The following is a 19203-nucleotide window of genomic DNA, read 5'->3' as shown; positions in this document are numbered from 1 at the left end:
ATTCCACCTGGCTTATTTTGTTCATGAACCCACTGAGCAAACATGGGGTGGCTCGGAAAATAGGCTAACTGATATCCATAGAGTCGGTCTCTCTGTCCCTCTGTTTGTTGAGAACCTCTTCTGTAGTGGGTGCCTTTGGTAAGCATTTACATGAGACACAAATAATGTTACATTCAGAGCTTCTCAGAACTTCTTACTACCAATCCTCAATTTTATCTCTTCTAAGCCCTTGAACCTCTGGCCAGACCATTGTCAACTATCCAAAAGCCAATGTATATTTATAACTCTGGTAATTCTTCCTTCTGGAAAAGTGGGCAACAAGATATACTGCTCAAAGTCCTTTCATTGGGAGCATTTTCCTTCCACATATCTTTCAGGGTCACTCCTAACTAGAGCCGAAATGCTACCACAGTCCATTTCCAGCTTGTACTTGTATACTATGTGGAATAGTTAGTAAACCGGGATCAATTATTTTCTTTTCCAGTTTCTCAGTCAGGGTTCCAGCATAAATTAAAATTTATCTTCTGTGATTTAAATGAGCTTTCAAAGAAGAATTGCTTCTACAGGTATAGGCAAGGTCAAAGGATCAAAGGATGGTGAGGTACCCAAATGCCATCAAGAGTGATGCTATTATCATTTCTAGAACTGTAGAAACAAGAGAAGAAATGTGATCCTGGAGCTCAATGAGAATTAAAACTACGGCAGGGACTATGTTTGTGGAGGGAAATACCTAGAGTCAGAGATAAAACACGGAAGTAGGGAGACAGCATAGAAGAGATGTCCTACCTACCCTATCCATCTACCTATTGGTCTTCTATAGATTTCACCCAACTGGAAACCAGATGGCAAGGAAGACAAGGTGATGCAGTGTCCATATGGGTCACTATCTTAGGACACAAATCAAGGGCAAAATGAATCAGAGGATGTGTGCACACATAACCAGCCAACATTTCATAGCAACTTTCAAGAGGTCAAACATGTGGGTTGAGAAGTGACAAAGTATCAGGAGTGATGCAATGGTACTTAGGCACTGATCCTGCCACTTACCTGTGCCTTCATAACCTTCCACTTGATGAAAGAGTGCTGCTGTGTATGCCCTAGTTTATTACATGGTGGATCAGATAACACCCAGTCCATGACATGCAGCTCAGCTTACATGATCATATGATATTCTGTGGTCAGAAACACAAATTTTTTTTTAAAGATTTATTTATTTATTTGACAGACAGAGATCACAAGCAGGCAGAGAGGCAGACAGAGAGAGAGGAGGAAGCAGGCTCTCCGAGGAGCAGAGAGCCTGATGCGGGGCTCGATCCCAGGACCCTGGGATCATGACCTGAGCCGAAAGCAGAGGCTTTAACCCACTGAGCCACCCAGGCACCCCAGAAACACAAATTTCTACCATGGTCCAGAATCAACCCAGGATCTATTTCTTAAAAGAATCGTTATCTGCAGAATAGGTCACAGCTTTGCTCTACAGTGTAATTCTAAATCAAGACTTTCTTTTCCCTAGAGGATTGCTTTCTGCCAGACACTTCAAGCACCATTTGATCTACTGGATCGTAAGGCTCAAATGAAGGACAACTTGCACTGCAGTCCACAGCAGTAATGAAGCCTTCTCATACTGTAGCCCTATGCAGAAGTGGCAGCCCTATGGGGTTACTTGACAAGTGAGTCACAGCAGTACCCTGAAATGTATTTATGTTGTTTCAAAAGTCCAATGAGATTTACTAGTCTAAGAAATTCACCTCTTTAACAGTGATGGGTATAGCAATCATCTTTCACTGAGGAAGAAAAGTCTCAATCTCCTATAGATCACAGGACTACCAAAAACTTTGATGTCATGGCCCCTGAATTCATATTTTCCCTTCCCACCCTCTGGCATACATGTTCCTTACCAGGGAAGCTATGATACTTGCTACCTCCTACTCACCAGATGCAGTCAGCATGATGGACCAGAGCAGTGTCTTACCCCATGATGAGACAAAAGAGGTTCCTAGATTATTAAAGAATACTGAATTGATACTGTCCTGAGGCAAAACCATGAAGGAATACAGGTGAAAGAAACTTCTGTAATCTCTTAATTGGAAAGGAGAAGAAAGCATTTAACAGATTGATCACTGAGTATCAGGTGTCAAAATCATGTTGATTGGTTTCAGTTAATTGAATACATCAGGAACAGCTACTGAACTTGGAATTATGTGGTTAACTTAATGATAATCCACTGTTATTCTCCAAGACTCTCCAATTTCTGTTCAAGTCAAGCAGAAGAGTTACTGGGTGTATGATTAATGACCATCTATTTCAGTCCTAGGAACATCCTAATAAATTAGCCCCCATGAGAGCTACCCATATACTAAGCCATTCTAACAACCACTCTGACTCAGCTGCCCATTACTGTAACCATATCCCTTTTGTCTCTGGCATCTAAGCACTGCCAGTTGGCCTCTAGTCTTCTGTAATACTATCATCGCTACTGAAGTCAAAGAGTCCATTTTAGAGACAGCGCCCTCCCTCCCTCATCATCCTGAAGGTGATCAGAATATGTCACCCTAAAATATGCTGCTTTGACAAAAAGATTATTTTGAGCTGAAGGCAAGTGAGAAAAAGCAGACACAAGAAGAGCTCTTTGCCCTCCTTCTATCTGCTTAACAGTAGGCCATAAATTTGTGAAGCTGCCCCCCCCTCCTGTATCAAGAAAAAGACAATAAACCTTACCTCTGGAAACAATGACGGCACTGAGGCGAGTCTGCCCAAACAGAAGCTTATGAAATAACCCTTATCTACCATTAGTTCCCACCACGTTCCCTCGTCACTTTCCCACAATTTATCGGACTCCCTTTCCACAATGGATTGCCTTTTGTTACAATGGTCTATAAGTCCATAAGGCTAACAATTTCTTCGAGTTTTTCACTTTTTTTCCATGAAGCCCCCATACACATAAAATTAAAAATATTAGTATCAACAAAAGTGATAAATTTTTCCTCCTATTGTCTTTTGTCAGTTGAATTCACAAGTCTCAGTCACTAACCTAAGATTGTGGGGGAAGCGTTTTCCTCCTTATTGTCTCCAGCCTACAGGAAATAGCCACTAGAGAATTTTTCAAGCACCTATTACCAACGTACATTTGCCTATGTAATTCTCATAGGGAGGGAGTGGTCAAGTGTGTTGCACAGAATAAACCATCTCCAACAATCCTTACTCCCTAAGCTTCACATTATTCCAATGAATCTCTAGCATATATTTCATTTTAATATAGGCCACCAATGATTTCAAATTTCTGTTAAAAACTGCCAAGCCATTACAGCTACTTCTGTTCAGCTATATCCTCAAATTAAGAATTTCTGGTAAATGTACCTATATTAATAATTTCAGTCCAATCGAAAGGTATGTTTCTTTCTTCGTTTAGCACTCTTTGAATCTATTCCTATGCATTTCTGCAGATGAAAACTAGCCAAATCCTATCAGTCTAAACCATCTCCTCCCAAGGTAGATTTTGTACTTGTCTCCCTGAGGCATGCTATGTTCTAATTATCTTTACAGATCTGGTGGCACTGAAAGAGTAGAAGGCAGGCATAAGGAAGATCAGTATCCCTTTGGTATACCTTGGTATACTTTGGTTGAAGCCATTACAGGATCTCAAGCAATAAAGAACTGAGGTTATCTGACAAGGGAGGATGGGCTGCTTTTCTTGGCCAGGGGTATTTAATGGGATTTAGAGATTCAGGTTCTCAGATTCATCTCAGTCTCTCTAAGTGTCCCCATTCCAATTCTTCAGGTACCCACGCCCCCAACCCTTCCCAATTAGTGCCTCAACTTTCGCATAGAAAACTATTGAGGCTGTGAACTTAAGTTATAATTCTGCAAGCTCACTTTGGATCATCACCCTTTGGATCTTGTCTTAAGATGTTTCAGAACTGTACCTACAAGATACAACAGGGCCTTGTAGGGCAGCCAAGAATTTAAGACACAAGCTATTTTTTTTTTTTCTGTAAGCGTTGCAGGGCAATCAGAATCAACTGTCTCACTCAAATCTCTATATTCCTCATTTCCATCACAATACTACAATGCAGCAGTCACTTGTTTGGCCAAAGGCCTTGCTTGCAATAATTTTTTTTTAAGATTTTATATATTTACTTCCAGAGAGAGAGAGACAGACTACAAGCAGGGGGAACTGCAGGCAGAGGGAGAAGCAGGCTCCCCACTAAGCAAGGAGCCTGCTGCAAGACCCAATCCCAGGACGCTGGGATTATGACCTGAGCCACCCAGGCATCCCTGCAATAATGATTTCATTCTATAAGGTCACAGGTGAAAATCAGGTATCTGCTATGTGGAAAACAGTATCCCATTTCCCAGTGGTCATTAAGTTATCACTGTCTGTAAACTCAAGTAGGTCAATAACCAATTTCATAGTATCTTCAACAGTCTCTTTCCTGATCAAATTCTGGCACTGACTACTTAATTAGAGAAGGGTCACTGTATGAAACAGATACCCCTCAGGTATTTCAAGCAGAGAGTACTTTAATTCAAAGGATTAGATTATTGGTGACTTGGAGGAGTGAGTCAGAAGGCCACCCCAGTCTTTGACTTCAAATTAGTATGACCACATCTGCCATGATCACTGTCACATTACCACCGCCTGATTTATAAAAGTGGTGTCAAGACAGTGGATCACGTAATTCAGCTGCTGCCAACACCTATGTCTGTAAGGAGCCCATTTATATAATTGCATTACTACAGAAGGATGGCATCCACCTCCCTTATGCCTTCCAAAAATTTCATGAGTGCCTCTTGTTGACATAACCTAAATCTGTGAGGGAATCTGAGAAATGTAATTTTTATTTCTTTAGACTCTGTAACACTGGGGGAGGGAAGAAGGGAGACATATTGAGGGGATAGGGATGGATTCATAAAACCAATTAACATCTAGCAAACTAACGTGGTGCTGGCTTTCTGAAGTAGTTAGTATGTAGGGTAGATGCTAGTATGTAAACTCCAAATCTCTACTCTCATTATAAATTAGAAATGTGTTCCCCAAATTCTTCTGTCTTTTCTTTTTGCCTCACAGCCTCCCATAATCTTTTTCTTTCTGGAAAAAAGACCAGATGCCACGTTTACATGGGCCGACAGTAATAATTCAAGTGTAATAAAAACACTTATATGTTCGCGAATAAATACAGCTTTTAAGAGTAGCTATTTGTTCTTTTGTGATCGTGTAACATCTTTATTAAATTTTCACTACAACATATTTAAAATTCAACTGAAAAAAATTTTTTAATTTAAAATCCAACTGTATTTGTACAGCCGATAAACCGCAACTATATAACATACTTATAAAAATGTAAACATTGTATTTGATTCCCAGAATAACTAAATTAGAACACAAGCCACTTTCAAAGGTGCGGTGTGAGTGTCACTAACATAATGCTACCTCCTGTGCGAGACACATAATCTACCACCCTCTCATTACCAAATAGCTAGGTAATCAGTATTCCTGAAAGACTGGTTCTTAGGATAGCTTCCTCACAGGGAGGAGAAACTCAGTTTAAATATGATGCATCAGGGATGACAAGGAAGGGATTTCAACTGGGCGCTTTCCTCTCTCCCAAAGGCAAATTCAAAGAAAAACTTTAAAACTGAGAAAAAGAGCAACCTAACTAGCTTCTTTCAAATTGCAGAGAAGATTCCTGGAGAGAGACAGAATATATGGAATATGCATGTGGACTGACAAATTCTCTTTACAACTCATTCTTATAATTGGGAAATACCCAATAATTTCCACACCCTTTTTAGAAATGGCTATGTTATTTAAACCTTCCAAGATAATTTAGTTTTTGAATGGCTTCTAATTTGGACATATTCTCTGTGTAGATGTTCAGTTACAATGTGACCTTCTGGTAGCTGCATTAGATTATTATAATTAGGTAGATAGATATCAAGTGGTGTGTTTCAGCATGTATTTATTCTCAAAGGAGATAGATACTACTTCAAGGACACAAGCCCTGGGAGAACCTCATCTATGAGAGTGAGAAAAAGAGAAAACATTCTGTTGAATTTCTATTTAAGACAGGATGGATCTCCAAGGAGTGAAAGTATGAAGGAAATCTGTTCACATGTGGACATGTAAACATGCCTTCATCTGGTAAAATGAAGAAGACAAAGAGAAAAGGAGACCTAAGTTCTAGGTCTTTTTTTTCTTAACAGATAGAAAAAAGTTTAGGGACCTCAGCGTGGCTCAGTCAGTTAAGTGAACACTAAGATGTATTTATCTCAGATCATCCCTTCCAAACCTAAAATTCCCATTAATTAATCATCATATAAAGACAGCTATAGATCACCTTCTTTGTAACTCACACACTCTTTTAACGAAATATTCTAGAATCTCAGTCTTTATCTGAGTGGTTCTATATGTCAATTATAATTCTTAACTTATACCCCTGAATCCCCTTCAGATATGTAGAATCATGTTACATCCTCCTATTTTTAAAACTTGAAAAAAATGTATGCCTTCCAATTTACAGCTGTGTCTTCCCTCTGTAGTTTAAGAAGGAAATTAGGAAATTCGGGAGAGAACTAGGAAAACCAACTTCTAATACTTCTGTGATTTTGTTGTGTTTTGAAACAATGAAATCTGTTTATAATTCTCTGCCTCTTCATAACTGCTTTTCTGGTTCAGATGGCATCTGCCTAAAATACCTAAGGTTAAGCATGGATTCTAAAATATACTATTAAGGACTTGATTTCCAAGGTGACTTGTCAAAATCGCTTGCATGCTGAGGGGGCAGGTGACCAGATCAGGAAGCAGGTGTTATGTTCCTGTGTGTGTAGGTTAGCACCTCAGCCCTGCAGCCTTATCTACCATCTAGCAGGATACCAAGTTCACCTCACCCAGGTCTGTACCTAGCACTCCACTTGAGCTCCTACACAATCTGTGGCCATCTTTTTCTTGAGAAGGATGGTGTTAAGCATTCAGCTGGCTGAGCTTTAGGCTACAACAAGACATGAGCTGAGAGAGGACAGCTCAGCATGATGTCACATTCTCACAAAGGTCCCAATCATCAGTATGAATGTAATGCCTGGATTGTCATATTATCAGATGGACAGGGCAGCAAAAATCACTTCCACCTCTATGTTCTCATTATTTATAGGATAACTGAGCTGCATATCTGAAACACATCTGTAAATTAAAATATTTCTAATAAACTACAAAACACTAGATTCTATGTTCTAAAATGTGAATATAAAAGTCCATATGAAAATATTTTTGAATACCCAGAAGTATGCAGAAAGAGAGAAAAAAAGAATGACTGAATTAATAATGCTAAAACTGAAACCAGTCATCATTCAGTATCCATCCCCAAAACAAAGTCAAGGGTAACACAGAAAAGAGAAAAAAGAAGATACAGTCGTTGATGATTCTACTGGAAAATGCACTGTACATGCCTAAGGTATTTCTAGCCATTGAAAATATTTAGTAAATTCCATTTTCTGTGTAAGAAAACATTTCTTTAGTTAGTGACAAAGTTTTACCAAAAGGAAGGATGCAGTCCTCTTCCACTGATTTGTAGGTATGAGGCATGCAACTCAGAGTGATGCCTGAGAAATTATGAAAGCTACCAGAACACGTTGCATATCACAACTTAGAGTCATCTTAGATAAAGAACCAAAAAAACTGTAGTAAGAGCTGAATGAGCTAATGTAAGAACATAAGACCTCCTCCACCTTATTTTTGGAACAAGAAAACCCCATAGCATTAAAAAGTGTTAAAGCTTACATTTGAAATGACACATGTAAGAGTAGTTTAGAAGAAAATTATATGTTTTATGTCTGGATCCAAAAGCTCTTCCAAAGGCAACTGATTTTTAAAGTAAAAATATGCCATCATTAAAAAAAAAAAAAAAAAAAAGGTTTTCTCCAAGAAACTTCTAGTTATACTTCTTTTCTACAGTAGAAATTAGCAACAGAAAAGATATTTGAATATTAACAACTGAATCAAATAAACATCTAGCAAATGATTTATGTAATAAACTGATTAACAAAAAAAAAATCATTTTTCCCACAGCAGTTGTATATTTATTGTGCTGAAATCAGGTAGCAGGGAATGAATAGGTCTGGGGAACCAGTACAGAATGTTCACAAAGATTTACAGATCTCTAGTCATTACACACCGAGCAGCAAAGACAAAGGGGTTGAATCCTTTCAGGTCAAACCATTATAAGTGTTGCAAATATTCTGTATTTCTCATGACTGCATGCCTTCAGGGGAAAAAGTGTGTAATTTTAATGCACAATAAATATTTTATAGTTAACAAAATATCCTAAAATAGTTTGTCTGCACAAACAGCATACATCCTGCACATGCAGTTTTGACATGTTGAGATACTTAGAAATAGTCATGCTCTTTTTTTTTTTTTTTTTTTTTTTTTTTTTGTCGTCACATGTTCTCTTTCTGTAATGATCCCTGGTCAACATCTCTTAACAATTTAACCTATGCAATAAGACAATGTACAAGTTCTCTTTGCTAGTATATTTCCAGTTGTTCATTTATATTACATGAAACACTTCATTTGTAAATAGTAAACTTCATTTTCTGGTTCTGACTACTCTCACTTTTATTCACTTTGCATCTTAACAATTAACACCTTGTAACAATCACACACTAAATTTAATGATCTTTAGCACCAAGGAGTCAAGAATATTGCACCAAAATGGGTTTACACTTCATGTCTAGTTAATAAATAAGATCTTGAACTTTGTCATAAGGAAAATAACACTTCAAAATTAAACACACTGAAAGAGGAGGATAGTTTCACAGAAAAGTTGGGTGTATGCTATTTGTAAAAAAAAAAAGCAAAACAATACTAGTAGATTTGAAAGTTAATATTAAAATTTACATTAAAGGACTCCTTGATTTTTTAATTAAAATTTATTTAATTTTCAATGTTCTTTCCAACAGAAGAGGTAGGTATATTTCCACATATGAAAAATCGGTAACAGCCACAAATCAAAACAAGGAAAGCCTGATAAAAATCAACATACTCTCTTCTAACAGCACATAAATGTAACTCTTTTATGATGTTACTAATAAAGACATGAGTTGTTTCATGTTCCAATCAGACAATCTTAATTTTCATAATATATTTATGATAGTAATAGGAGTATTGAAAGGCTGCCTTTTCATCACAAAAATTGTTTTCTACAGTGATTTGTGCCACAAGTCATGGTGACCTTTGGGTCGCTAAACAGGATTTTACTGTAATTCTTTCTTATTTTCACCAACACCATCATCATCAAGCCTCTAGGAATCTACAGAGATCATCAGATTTTTTAAAATTTAATTACAACCAAAAGGGTATATTCAGACTAGAGGTGGAGAGATTCGACCATTCCAGTCAGCAAATGAATTCAAATGTGCAAATTTTAAGTATCTACAGTTTCAGCTTTGGACCAGAAAATGTAAGGTAACTGATTGTAATCAGTAGGTAATAGTAATTTAGCCAAAAAATTCATACTGTGTTTCTGTGATCATCAGACTAAAGAATGACTGCATATAAGACCCATGAAAAAATCTCGTGCATTAGACAAATGGATGTGAACAGAGGGAGAGCCTCCAAAGTCACATAATGATTGCTTTGGTCTGGACAACATCAAGGCTAATAAAAAAAAAAATGTTTAAAATAAAACTTCATAAATAAAACATCCGGGCATTGCATTTAACACTTTACTCTATCTAAAGATTCCTAAGACAGAGAGCACATTTGCCTTTTTCTCCCCACCCCAAACCCTCATTTGCTTGTTTTCCCTGAAATTTCGTATGAAATGGGAGCTTCCTCACTGTCAACAACAGTTAAGGCCCAGTTCAATTTACTCTCCTTTTGCTTTTCCGTTTTTCAGCTTTTTTCCATTTTCTATCACTAGTTGTTTCTCTGATTTGCTCACACCATTTGCTGAAATACCATTCACAGCTGTTTTTCCAGTTTTTGCTTTCTTAGGCTCTTTGTATGTCCGAACATAGAAGTTAAGAAAGAGAAATATGAAGCTGATCGCGTAAGCGATGAGGGCCCAGTGCATCCATTTGGGGAAGGGACAATCCGTGTAAAGAGATAGCGCTGTGTGGCCAATGGTCACATGGAACTGAACCTGAAAAACAAAACAACAATGTAGGAATAGTGAGTAACTTTTAACAAATCAGAATCTTCTATCTAGCTAAGATAGGCCTGAATCTTGCCACACTGTGCAAAGTTCAACAGACTCCGGTCCCCTCTCATCCATCAGGTGGCAGCTCAGAAGTCATTCCCTCAGCAAAGTCTTCCTGCCTGCAAGGGCAGGACGAAGCAACTCGATCCACCTGGCCCTCTCAATCCCATTAATGTGCGCTTTTGTTTGGTGTGGGCTTTTTTCCTGAGAACAAAACCATCTGGACTTCTGAACTTCTTGACTGTCCATCATTCCAAGAGTATATAACTTCAGAGGGTATGATTCTGTGCTGTTCCCTGAGGAGTCCTTGGCACAGGGTCTGGACTCATAAAGTATTTGTTGGATAATGTTAAATCATGTTAAATCATGTTATGAGTAAGAGGGAATATCAATCACCTAAGAGAATAAACTAATAGTACCATATACTCTTTTTGTTATTTGCTTTCCTCCCATATTTTAGACTGATTTCTTTCCACAAAACTATCAGCAGAATGGTACCTATGCTTTTAAAAATGAACCTATCAAAAAGATTCATTATTTATTTCTTACAAAATAGCACACAGGTAAAACTGTATTTGAGTTAACACTATCTTTGGGGCACCTGGGAGACTCAGTCCATTAAGCGTCCAACTCTTGATTTCAGCTCAGACCATGATCTCATGGCTCATGGGACTGAGCCCCATTTCCATGCTTAGCACAGAGTCCGCCTGAGATTCTCTCCTCCTCCCTCCCACCCACACCCCTGGCCCCAGGTACTCACTCTTTCTCCCTCTCTAAATGAATTAATGCTATCTACAAATTAAGATTTTTGGTAAAATTTAGTAGATATTTGAGAATAAGTGCAGAAAGACTCACTGTCCACTTTAGAAGTTTTTAAAAGAAGAAAAACCAAAATTAAGATGCTTTGTAGTTCAGATAAGGCAAATCAGTTGAAATTTTAATATATCAATAAATGAGTGGTTCTCAGTACAGGAATTATGAATTCCACAGTGTTAAACAAGAGTAACTTTTTACAAGAATAAGTTACATGATTAACCATTGTGAGAACTTCTGGCTTGGAAATATTCTACTCTTCATGAAACTAACATCCTATCTGGAATGGGCAACTGTGTTTTCTCTTTGAAATATAGCACTGCCCATATTAACTAATATATTAAATATGATTAAAATAATTTATTCTATGTAAGCCCGAAATTTAGATCAGACTAAAAAACTTTAAATTCTCCATGGCAAAATCCAGATTTTAAGAACTTCTGCTTTCACAATGGTTCTTAGAACCTAAATCACCAAAAGGATTGTGTATATAGATATGAAAAAGAATGGCCTCACTCAAGGAGACTCAAGTGAGGACTCCAACAAAGTAGATACAAAGAGTTCAGATGATTTCTGTCATCTCTTCATTTTCTTGTGCCCATTTTCTAATTACTGAGAGAAATGAATTACACAAACTATATAAACAGCTTACACAAAAACTGGAGGAAGCTTCCTGTAGCATTTTAGTTACAAATGAATCTTTCCCACCCAGCATTCCCCAAAAGTTGTGTTTCCTGTTTGGCCAGCCAGCTGTTTAGCAACTTAAAGCAGAGATGAATAATATTTCCAAATGTGATTCCACTGATAAATTGTGCACATGCTATGATTATAGCAAATTATAATAAATTCCAAGGCTTGAAGAATAGCTACCAGGTTGGTTTGGGATTTCCAGTTTGATGACTGGGCCAGTACCTTGCTTGAATATTTCACTGAGGTACCCAGATGCTACAAGAAGTCCCACTAGGGGTATATGCTGAAAATTATCTGCTCTAAAGGTTAGCATTTAAAAATAACTAACTCTGTTCTCTAAGGACTATGTGTTAGAGAATTAAGAGGAATTCTCTTGTCTCTGTTCCTTTCCTTTACCCCACCCCTTCCTCGGTTGTCTGGCTTCTCTTCAACTTTTATATCCTGAATGTACGGGATCTGTTAACAGGGACTAAAATAGAATAGAAAACAAAATTCAAGCAAAAGCAGGATGAAGAGAGGTAATAATAACATTTTAAGTCTTAAAAAATCAGCTGAGAGAGAACTTATATTATTTTTTTCATCATATATGAGTCTATGTACTTTATGGTGTACTTAGATCTTGACTCATCCATTTCACGGATATTTTTAAACAACATTTCTCTTAGACAAGAGTTGTGTTTAGTCTTTTAAGAACATTAAAAAAAAAAATTAATGGCAATGACAACTAGGTCTATGAACAAGAAGCTCAGAGCCAAGAAGCCTCAACTTCCACAGCGGGAACACAGAGAAAGTCAACTTTGTAACGGAAAATTGTCAAGGATAACTTAGCCCTTTAAAATAAGCAAATTCAAATATATGCAGTGTTTCACCAGAAGAAACTTTAGAAGCATTTAACTCACCAGCTGCAACATGGTCAAATATCTTTTCCACCAAAGATACTTCTGAATCCATGGGCCAAATGCAGTTAGCCCATAGTATGAGTACATAATCACGTGGATAAAGGAATTCAGCTGTGCTCCAAAAAATGCTTCAGAAAAACAGAGTTAGAAGATACAGAAACATTTAATAGTCAATAAACCATCTGGACATAAAATAAATGAATCCACATTATTTTCTACCTTTTAATCTTGAGTACAGATTAGGGATAAAAATTGTAAAGTAGAGGGCGCCTGGGTGGCTCAGTGGGTTAAAGCCTCTGCCTTCAGCTCAGGTCATGATCTCAGGGTCCTGCTTCCCTCCTCTCTCTGCCTGCCTCTCTGCCTACTTGTGATTTCTCTCTGTCAAATAAATAAATAAATTCTTTTAAAAAAAATTGTAAAGTAGGAATAATGGAAAAGACTTCTCCTCAGATCAAGTTAGGTATTTTTACAGTTTAGACTCAGGCTTTTAGCATATAACTAAAAACGAGTGTTCTTCAAATGCAAAGGACTTTCACAGTGGCAAGTTTCCAAATCGAGTACCCCAGTGATTTAAGCATGCCATAACACAGAACTATTGTCTGTATTGTTTTTCATGCTATTATTCTTGGGGAAAAAAATCATAGTACATATAATTGTTTAAATAGATATTTAATGGGGCAATGGGCTGGCTCAGTTGGAAGAGCATGGGACTCTTGATGTTGGTGTGGGTCATAAATTCAAGCCCCACATGGGATAAAGAGATTACTTACAAAAATAATAATAAAGTGAAAAGGACCATTTAAAAAAATGGATTTATAAAGCCTCATTATTGCCTTCAGGGGGCATACCAACTTATCAACATACATATATCAACATAAACATATCAACAACAAAATATTATTTATTTCTTAGATTTCTAAACAGTTTTAAACTTCTAAGAGTAGAAGGGAAACTGTACTACTATAATGACCTGTACCCTGGGTCCACAATAGAGAAATAATCTGTTTTCAGCTTAATGACATAAATCATCTTCAATTCAGGCACTTGAAAAGCTGCAGATTTATCTTGACCAAACTGTGAATTCAGATCCTCTTTCACAAAGCTATTTACAGTTTCCTTTGAGTAAGAACCAAGAGGTCATTTAAGGCCCATTTTAGAGCAAGAGTGGGCTCTGGGCTTGGACGGGTGATGGGAGGCTTCAAACTGAGAAGTTAAAGTTTAGTATCGTTTGTCACCCTTTCTTTTTTTTTTTTAAGTAGACTCCACACCCAGTTTGGAATCCAATGCAGGACCTGAACTCATGACCCTAAGATCAACACCTGAGCTAAGACCAAGAGTCAGATGCTTAACAGACTGAGTCACCCAGGTGCCCCTACCTCAGTATCCTTTGACTCAAAACTACTATAACTGCTCCCCATCAAAATATTAATTGCTACATTTAAGCTTAGTTTATGCTTATCTCTGAGGAAAATCTTTTGGTATTTAAGTACCCACAGATAAAAAGCCAAAACTTTACTTTCTTCAAATTCCTTTTTCTTCTTCATATTTCTTTAAAATGAAATTAACCCCAATGTTCATAGCAGCAATAGCCACAGTCGCCAAACTGTGGAAAGAACCAAGATGCCCTTCAACGGACGAATGGATAAGGAAGATGTGGTCCATATACACTATGGAGTACTATGCTTCCATCAGAAAGGATGAATACCCAGCTTTTGTATCAACATGGACGGGACTGGAAGAGATTATGCTGAGTGAAATAAGTCAAGCAAAGAGAGTCAGTTATTATATGGTTTCGCTTATTTGTGGAGCATTAGGAATAACATGGAGGACATGGGAGATGGAGAGGAGAAGTGAGCTGGGGAAAATTGGAGGGGGAGACGAACCATGAGAGACTGTGGACTCTGAGAAACAATCTGAGGGTTTTGGAGGGGAGGAGGATGGGAGGCTGGGTGAGCCTGGTGGTGGGTATTAAGGAGGGCACGTATTGCATGGAGCACTGGGTGTGGTGCATAAACCATGAATTCTGGTACACTAAAAGGAAATTTTAAAAATACATTTTTTCAAAAAAGCTAGAAAAAAATAAAATTTTAAAAAATTTAGTCAGATTTCTTATAAAATTTTAGGCAGAACGACAGAAAATTCTGTGTTAAATGCACATTCTTGTTGCATCTATGCAATAATCAGACAGAATTAATTGTGACCATACTTATTTAGTGATCCTAATGATCTTTTTTGAGATTATTTTGCTTCAGAAGAAAATTCTACATTGTCTGGTATCTAGAGGACACATTTCCAAATTTGCCACTGGATTACTATATAGCTTTAAATAAATTACTTCTTATCAAACAAATAAACAAACAAAAAAGAAAAAAATGAAATTAACGCAGAAACAATTAATCATGAAAGCAAGTTAAAGACCAAGTCAAATTTCCAGCTTCTCATTACTTTTCCACCCAACATATATACATAATTTAATGTATGCAGATATGTCCCAAAATGCTCACCTTGTCCCCCTGCGACCCACTTAATTCCAATCCACCACAGTGTAAACATTGTACAGTGATGGTATACATGAAGGAAAGAGACTTGATTGTTTTTCTTCCTCAGGATAAAAAACACCGTGTCCAAATACTCAACCCCTTTAGATACAAAGTACCACCACAGAGCAGCAGCTATCTGTAAAAAGAAAGGAAAAGCATTTTATAAACAGCAGAGTGACACTATCGTATGGTTTTCTATTTACTGTTAAGTTAGTCTAAGAAGTCTGTATTGCACAAAATGTAGAAGGCACAGAATCATTTTTGCCTAAGTGAATGTGAAACCTAGGCATCTATCCATGGGGGGAAAAACATATAACAAATATTTCCTAGGTCATAAATATAATCCTACTTACATTAAGTAAGTCTAATTAAGACACCAGATGGTACAGAAAGATTATGTTACAATGCTGAGAGATTAAGGATCCAAGGATCCAGTGAGAGGTGACCTCTATAAATGTTTTAAAATATTTTACAAGAACCCTTATAAAAGTAACCTAAACTCAACATTTTTTATGTTAAGTACTTTTATGATGTATGTTCTATGTACAAACAACAAAGAAGAGAGTATATAACTGAAATCTATTTATAAATCTTTGTATGTCAAGGGTGACTAGAAAGTAAAATACAACATTATATTACCTGGTTTATTTTTCTGAAAACATAATAAGAACTGAGTTTATACCTGTACGTATAGTGCTATGCTTAACTTACTACACATTAGATAGTTTATAGAACATTTGTTTATCCTCAGACTCTTAACAAGTGAATTAGACTCTCTTTATGAGTTTCTATTCTTGACCCAAAACACAAAAATCAAAAATATCATCTTTACACTAAACATGGAACTTTTTAAAGTACTGCATTCTAGTAATCCAACACATACTCACTCTCACACAATCATATAGGACACTATAGCTATGAAAACATTTTTAATTACATACTTTTAAAGAAAAGCATAGCTTTCCTGACTCAATGCAATCCTACACACTTTTACACCATTTTACAGAAGCATGTTTTTCAGACTAGGGATTATAAAATTAAACCCATTTCTATTCATTAATGTTATCTTGAATGTACTTACCCTAACTTCATTAACATTATCAGAATAATCCACACTCTGGCAAATATAGCTGTATCCTGCATTATATGATCCCATGAATAACTGGAAAAAAGGGGAATAATATTTAAAATAAAGTTTTAGTAGATATGGAATTTAAAACACTAAATATAATATGCAACCTTTCAAATTATTTTAAAGAGCAATCTTGTCTAAAAAAATTGAAATGCATTAAACATTTAATGTTCTGTGTCAATTTATTCCAAAGTTGAAATCTAAATTAAAAATCACATGTAACTCTTGGACTGAGACTTCAACTCTTATCTACTTTATAATATTAAGAGAAATTTTGATTAACCATGACTCAGATCTAACACTTGCATTGATTTCTATTCTTGATCCAGAGTGGTTTGCATCTAACAAACAAGGTCAAAGTATCCAAATAAATTAAAGTTTTTTCTATAGACTAAGTTGTCAATTACAGATTTCTTTAAAGGAGAGCAGTGTTTATCTTCCCAGCATCACCAGTCCAGTTCTCTGGGTTCATACAGAATTTTAATGAGGAATCTCTTGGGAAACAAATTCCTTCCACTCTGCCAACTTAAAAAATGTCTATGTCAATCTAATCTTTAGGATTTCTTTTCAGAATGTCATAGAGAATTTGCTGGAGTCCAGAAAAGAAAATGATGATTAGCATCAACAGTGTATAACAGTGAAATCATTTTTGTTAAAATACAATGACATTATGTAGTAGGATTTAACTCAAAATCAGTATTTTACCTCTGCAAATTTTGATCAGTTACCAAAGCTGAAACTGTTGAATAAGAATTATGAAAAAGAGCTACAACTATTTACCAACTACTTAATGAGTGCCAAACACTATGAAAAAAATCACTTATCTCTGATCTAGAAGGCAGGTATTTATCCCCAGTTTACAGATGGGGAAAATAAGTCTCAGAAAAGTTAAGTAACTTCTACTGTCAGTTAATAATGGTTATTTTGGAATCTAGTGTGTCTGCTTCAACATTCCATTTTAAACAACTGTCCTATACTTTCCATATGCTTCATATTTTTGTTATCAAGCATGAAAAATTTCAATAAAGTGAAATTTACTTTCAGAGTAGCCAACAGTTATCTTGGGATACAATATACAATGATGGCTTTACATATTCTAATTTCTTTTCAATAACCCTGAGGAATAATAAGGTGATTTTAGTAAACCTACCTCTCTGAAGATAAAAAAGTTAAGCAAAACCATTCCAAAATTATAGATAATGAGCACTAAACGCATCTGGAAAGGTTCTCGGTCCTTCATCCATTTTGGACCCAACCACACGAACAGGAGATAAAGAGTACTTATACAAAGTGTAGGCAATGGAGACTGCATCAGAGGCCAATTCTCCACACGTTTATCTAGAGAGAACAAAATAACATTAAATTCATTAAACAATAAATTTGTTTGGAATGAACTTGTTAGGAATTAGAATATTTCAACTTAGCTTTTTTCCTAATTTGACCAAATGCAGGTCAGTTTTCCTTGAGTCACAACAAAAATACATGGCATTAAAACTAATGAAGTGAGACCAAATTCTTGTGAGTAGCTTTTGAAAATAATGTTTTATTACATATAGCACATATTAAGTTTTATAGAGACCTAGAAAACAAAGCCCAGAAATAAAACCTGCTAGAAATATAGGACAAGCTGGGCATGAAAAGTTGATCAAAGACTTCATAGACAGAAAATAAATATTTTAAGGAGAAACTTGTCTTTCATATTAAACACGTGAAATTTATCAGTACAATTTGGAAGCTGTGTCCTCCTTGCCAAAAGCAGGAAAAGAATAGTAAACTGAAGAGATAGAGCAATGGAAGCTATTCCCTGGAATATTTTTTGGATACTGAGGACAAGAGTAGAGTTGTATTTGGGGGAAAAAATTAGGGGGGTTACAATTCTATGATTTCTTTACAAGGAAATCACCATATTCAAGACATTTACCTTTTTCTTTGACAGCATGAGCCTATTTTGCTATGAATATAACCAACTTATGTGCTTTTCTTTAAAGTTATAAGCATTTACATCCCATATGTGTACATATTTCATTTAAAATGAATCAACTGTCCCTAGTATTCAAATATGCAACCCTGAATAAATTTTATAATTAGAGTTCTGCCACAAATAACATTTCTAAGAAAAGAGTGGTAAAAATTTATTTTCTAATACATTATAAAAAGATACTAAAATTTATATTTCTAAAACCTAAACAGCATTTTATAGGTTGTAAATCTAATATCTAGTTTATTCATAGTAATACAAAAACATTTCTATGTTCTATGCTGAGGAAAAGAATGTATTTTTAAAACAGCAACAACAAAAGATCCTGCCTTTCAGTTAGTTCCTAAGACCTAGCTAGCCTAAATGAATTAAACGAAATTGCTCATTACAATGTCTCACCATCTAAACTGTCAGTTTTACTAAAACTATATATGCAAAATAGCTCTGGATTAGATAACCAGGTTTCAAAATATCTTATTTAAAATTAGTCTGTTTCTATATACTACTGATAGAAAATAAAATAAAGGGAAGGAAACAAATGGAACAATGTGGAAGGAAACAAGAAGTGACATAACTATGGTTTCTATGAAATAAGAGTTGTTAGAAAGATGCGCTAGTGACTTGAAAGAAGAACACATATGAAAACAAGAAAAACAAAAACTAATTTTATTTCAGAGTTTACAGGGGAGGCTTACTATCTATATTTATGGAAATTATGTTTCTGTTACTCAAATCAAAACATATTCCAGAATTAAAAATAAATGAAGGGGCGCCTGGGTGGCTCAGTGGTTAAAGCCTCTGCCTTCAGCTCGAGTCATGGTCCCAGGGCCCTGGGATCAAGCCCCACATCGGGCTCTCTGCTCAGCAGGGAGCCTGCTTTCCTCCTCTCTCTCTGCCTGCCTCTAGGCCTACTTGTGATCTCTGTCAAATAAATAAATAAAATCTTAAAAAAATA

The 19203-nt window shown here is 36.1% G+C and overlaps 1 protein-coding gene across 2 annotated transcripts in view; it reads right to left on the bottom strand.

The window, feature by feature from the left end:
* Window positions 1-8400: 8400 nt before the first annotated feature.
* The window catches only part of ELOVL4 (ELOVL fatty acid elongase 4), a 31142-nt gene continuing 20339 nt past the window's right edge, over window positions 8401-19203 (bottom strand). For both annotated transcript variants that reach the window (XM_032339206.1, XM_032339207.1), the window contains 5 exons: window positions 17421-17608; window positions 16220-16300; window positions 15103-15274; window positions 12599-12726; window positions 8401-10139 (listed from right to left, as the gene is read on the bottom strand). In XM_032339206.1, the coding sequence (XP_032195097.1) occupies window positions 9864-10139; window positions 12599-12726; window positions 15103-15274; window positions 16220-16300; window positions 17421-17608 (845 nt within the window). In that variant the 3' untranslated portion in view covers window positions 8401-9863. The remainder of the gene's footprint in view (window positions 10140-12598; window positions 12727-15102; window positions 15275-16219; window positions 16301-17420; window positions 17609-19203) is intronic.

Source organism: Mustela erminea, chromosome 4 (genome assembly GCF_009829155.1).
Source record: "Mustela erminea isolate mMusErm1 chromosome 4, mMusErm1.Pri, whole genome shotgun sequence".
In the NCBI taxonomy this organism is placed as follows: Eukaryota; Metazoa; Chordata; class Mammalia; order Carnivora; family Mustelidae; genus Mustela; species Mustela erminea.
Note: the sequence above shows the minus strand (reverse complement) of the source record. Positions and strands in the feature narration are given on the sequence as shown.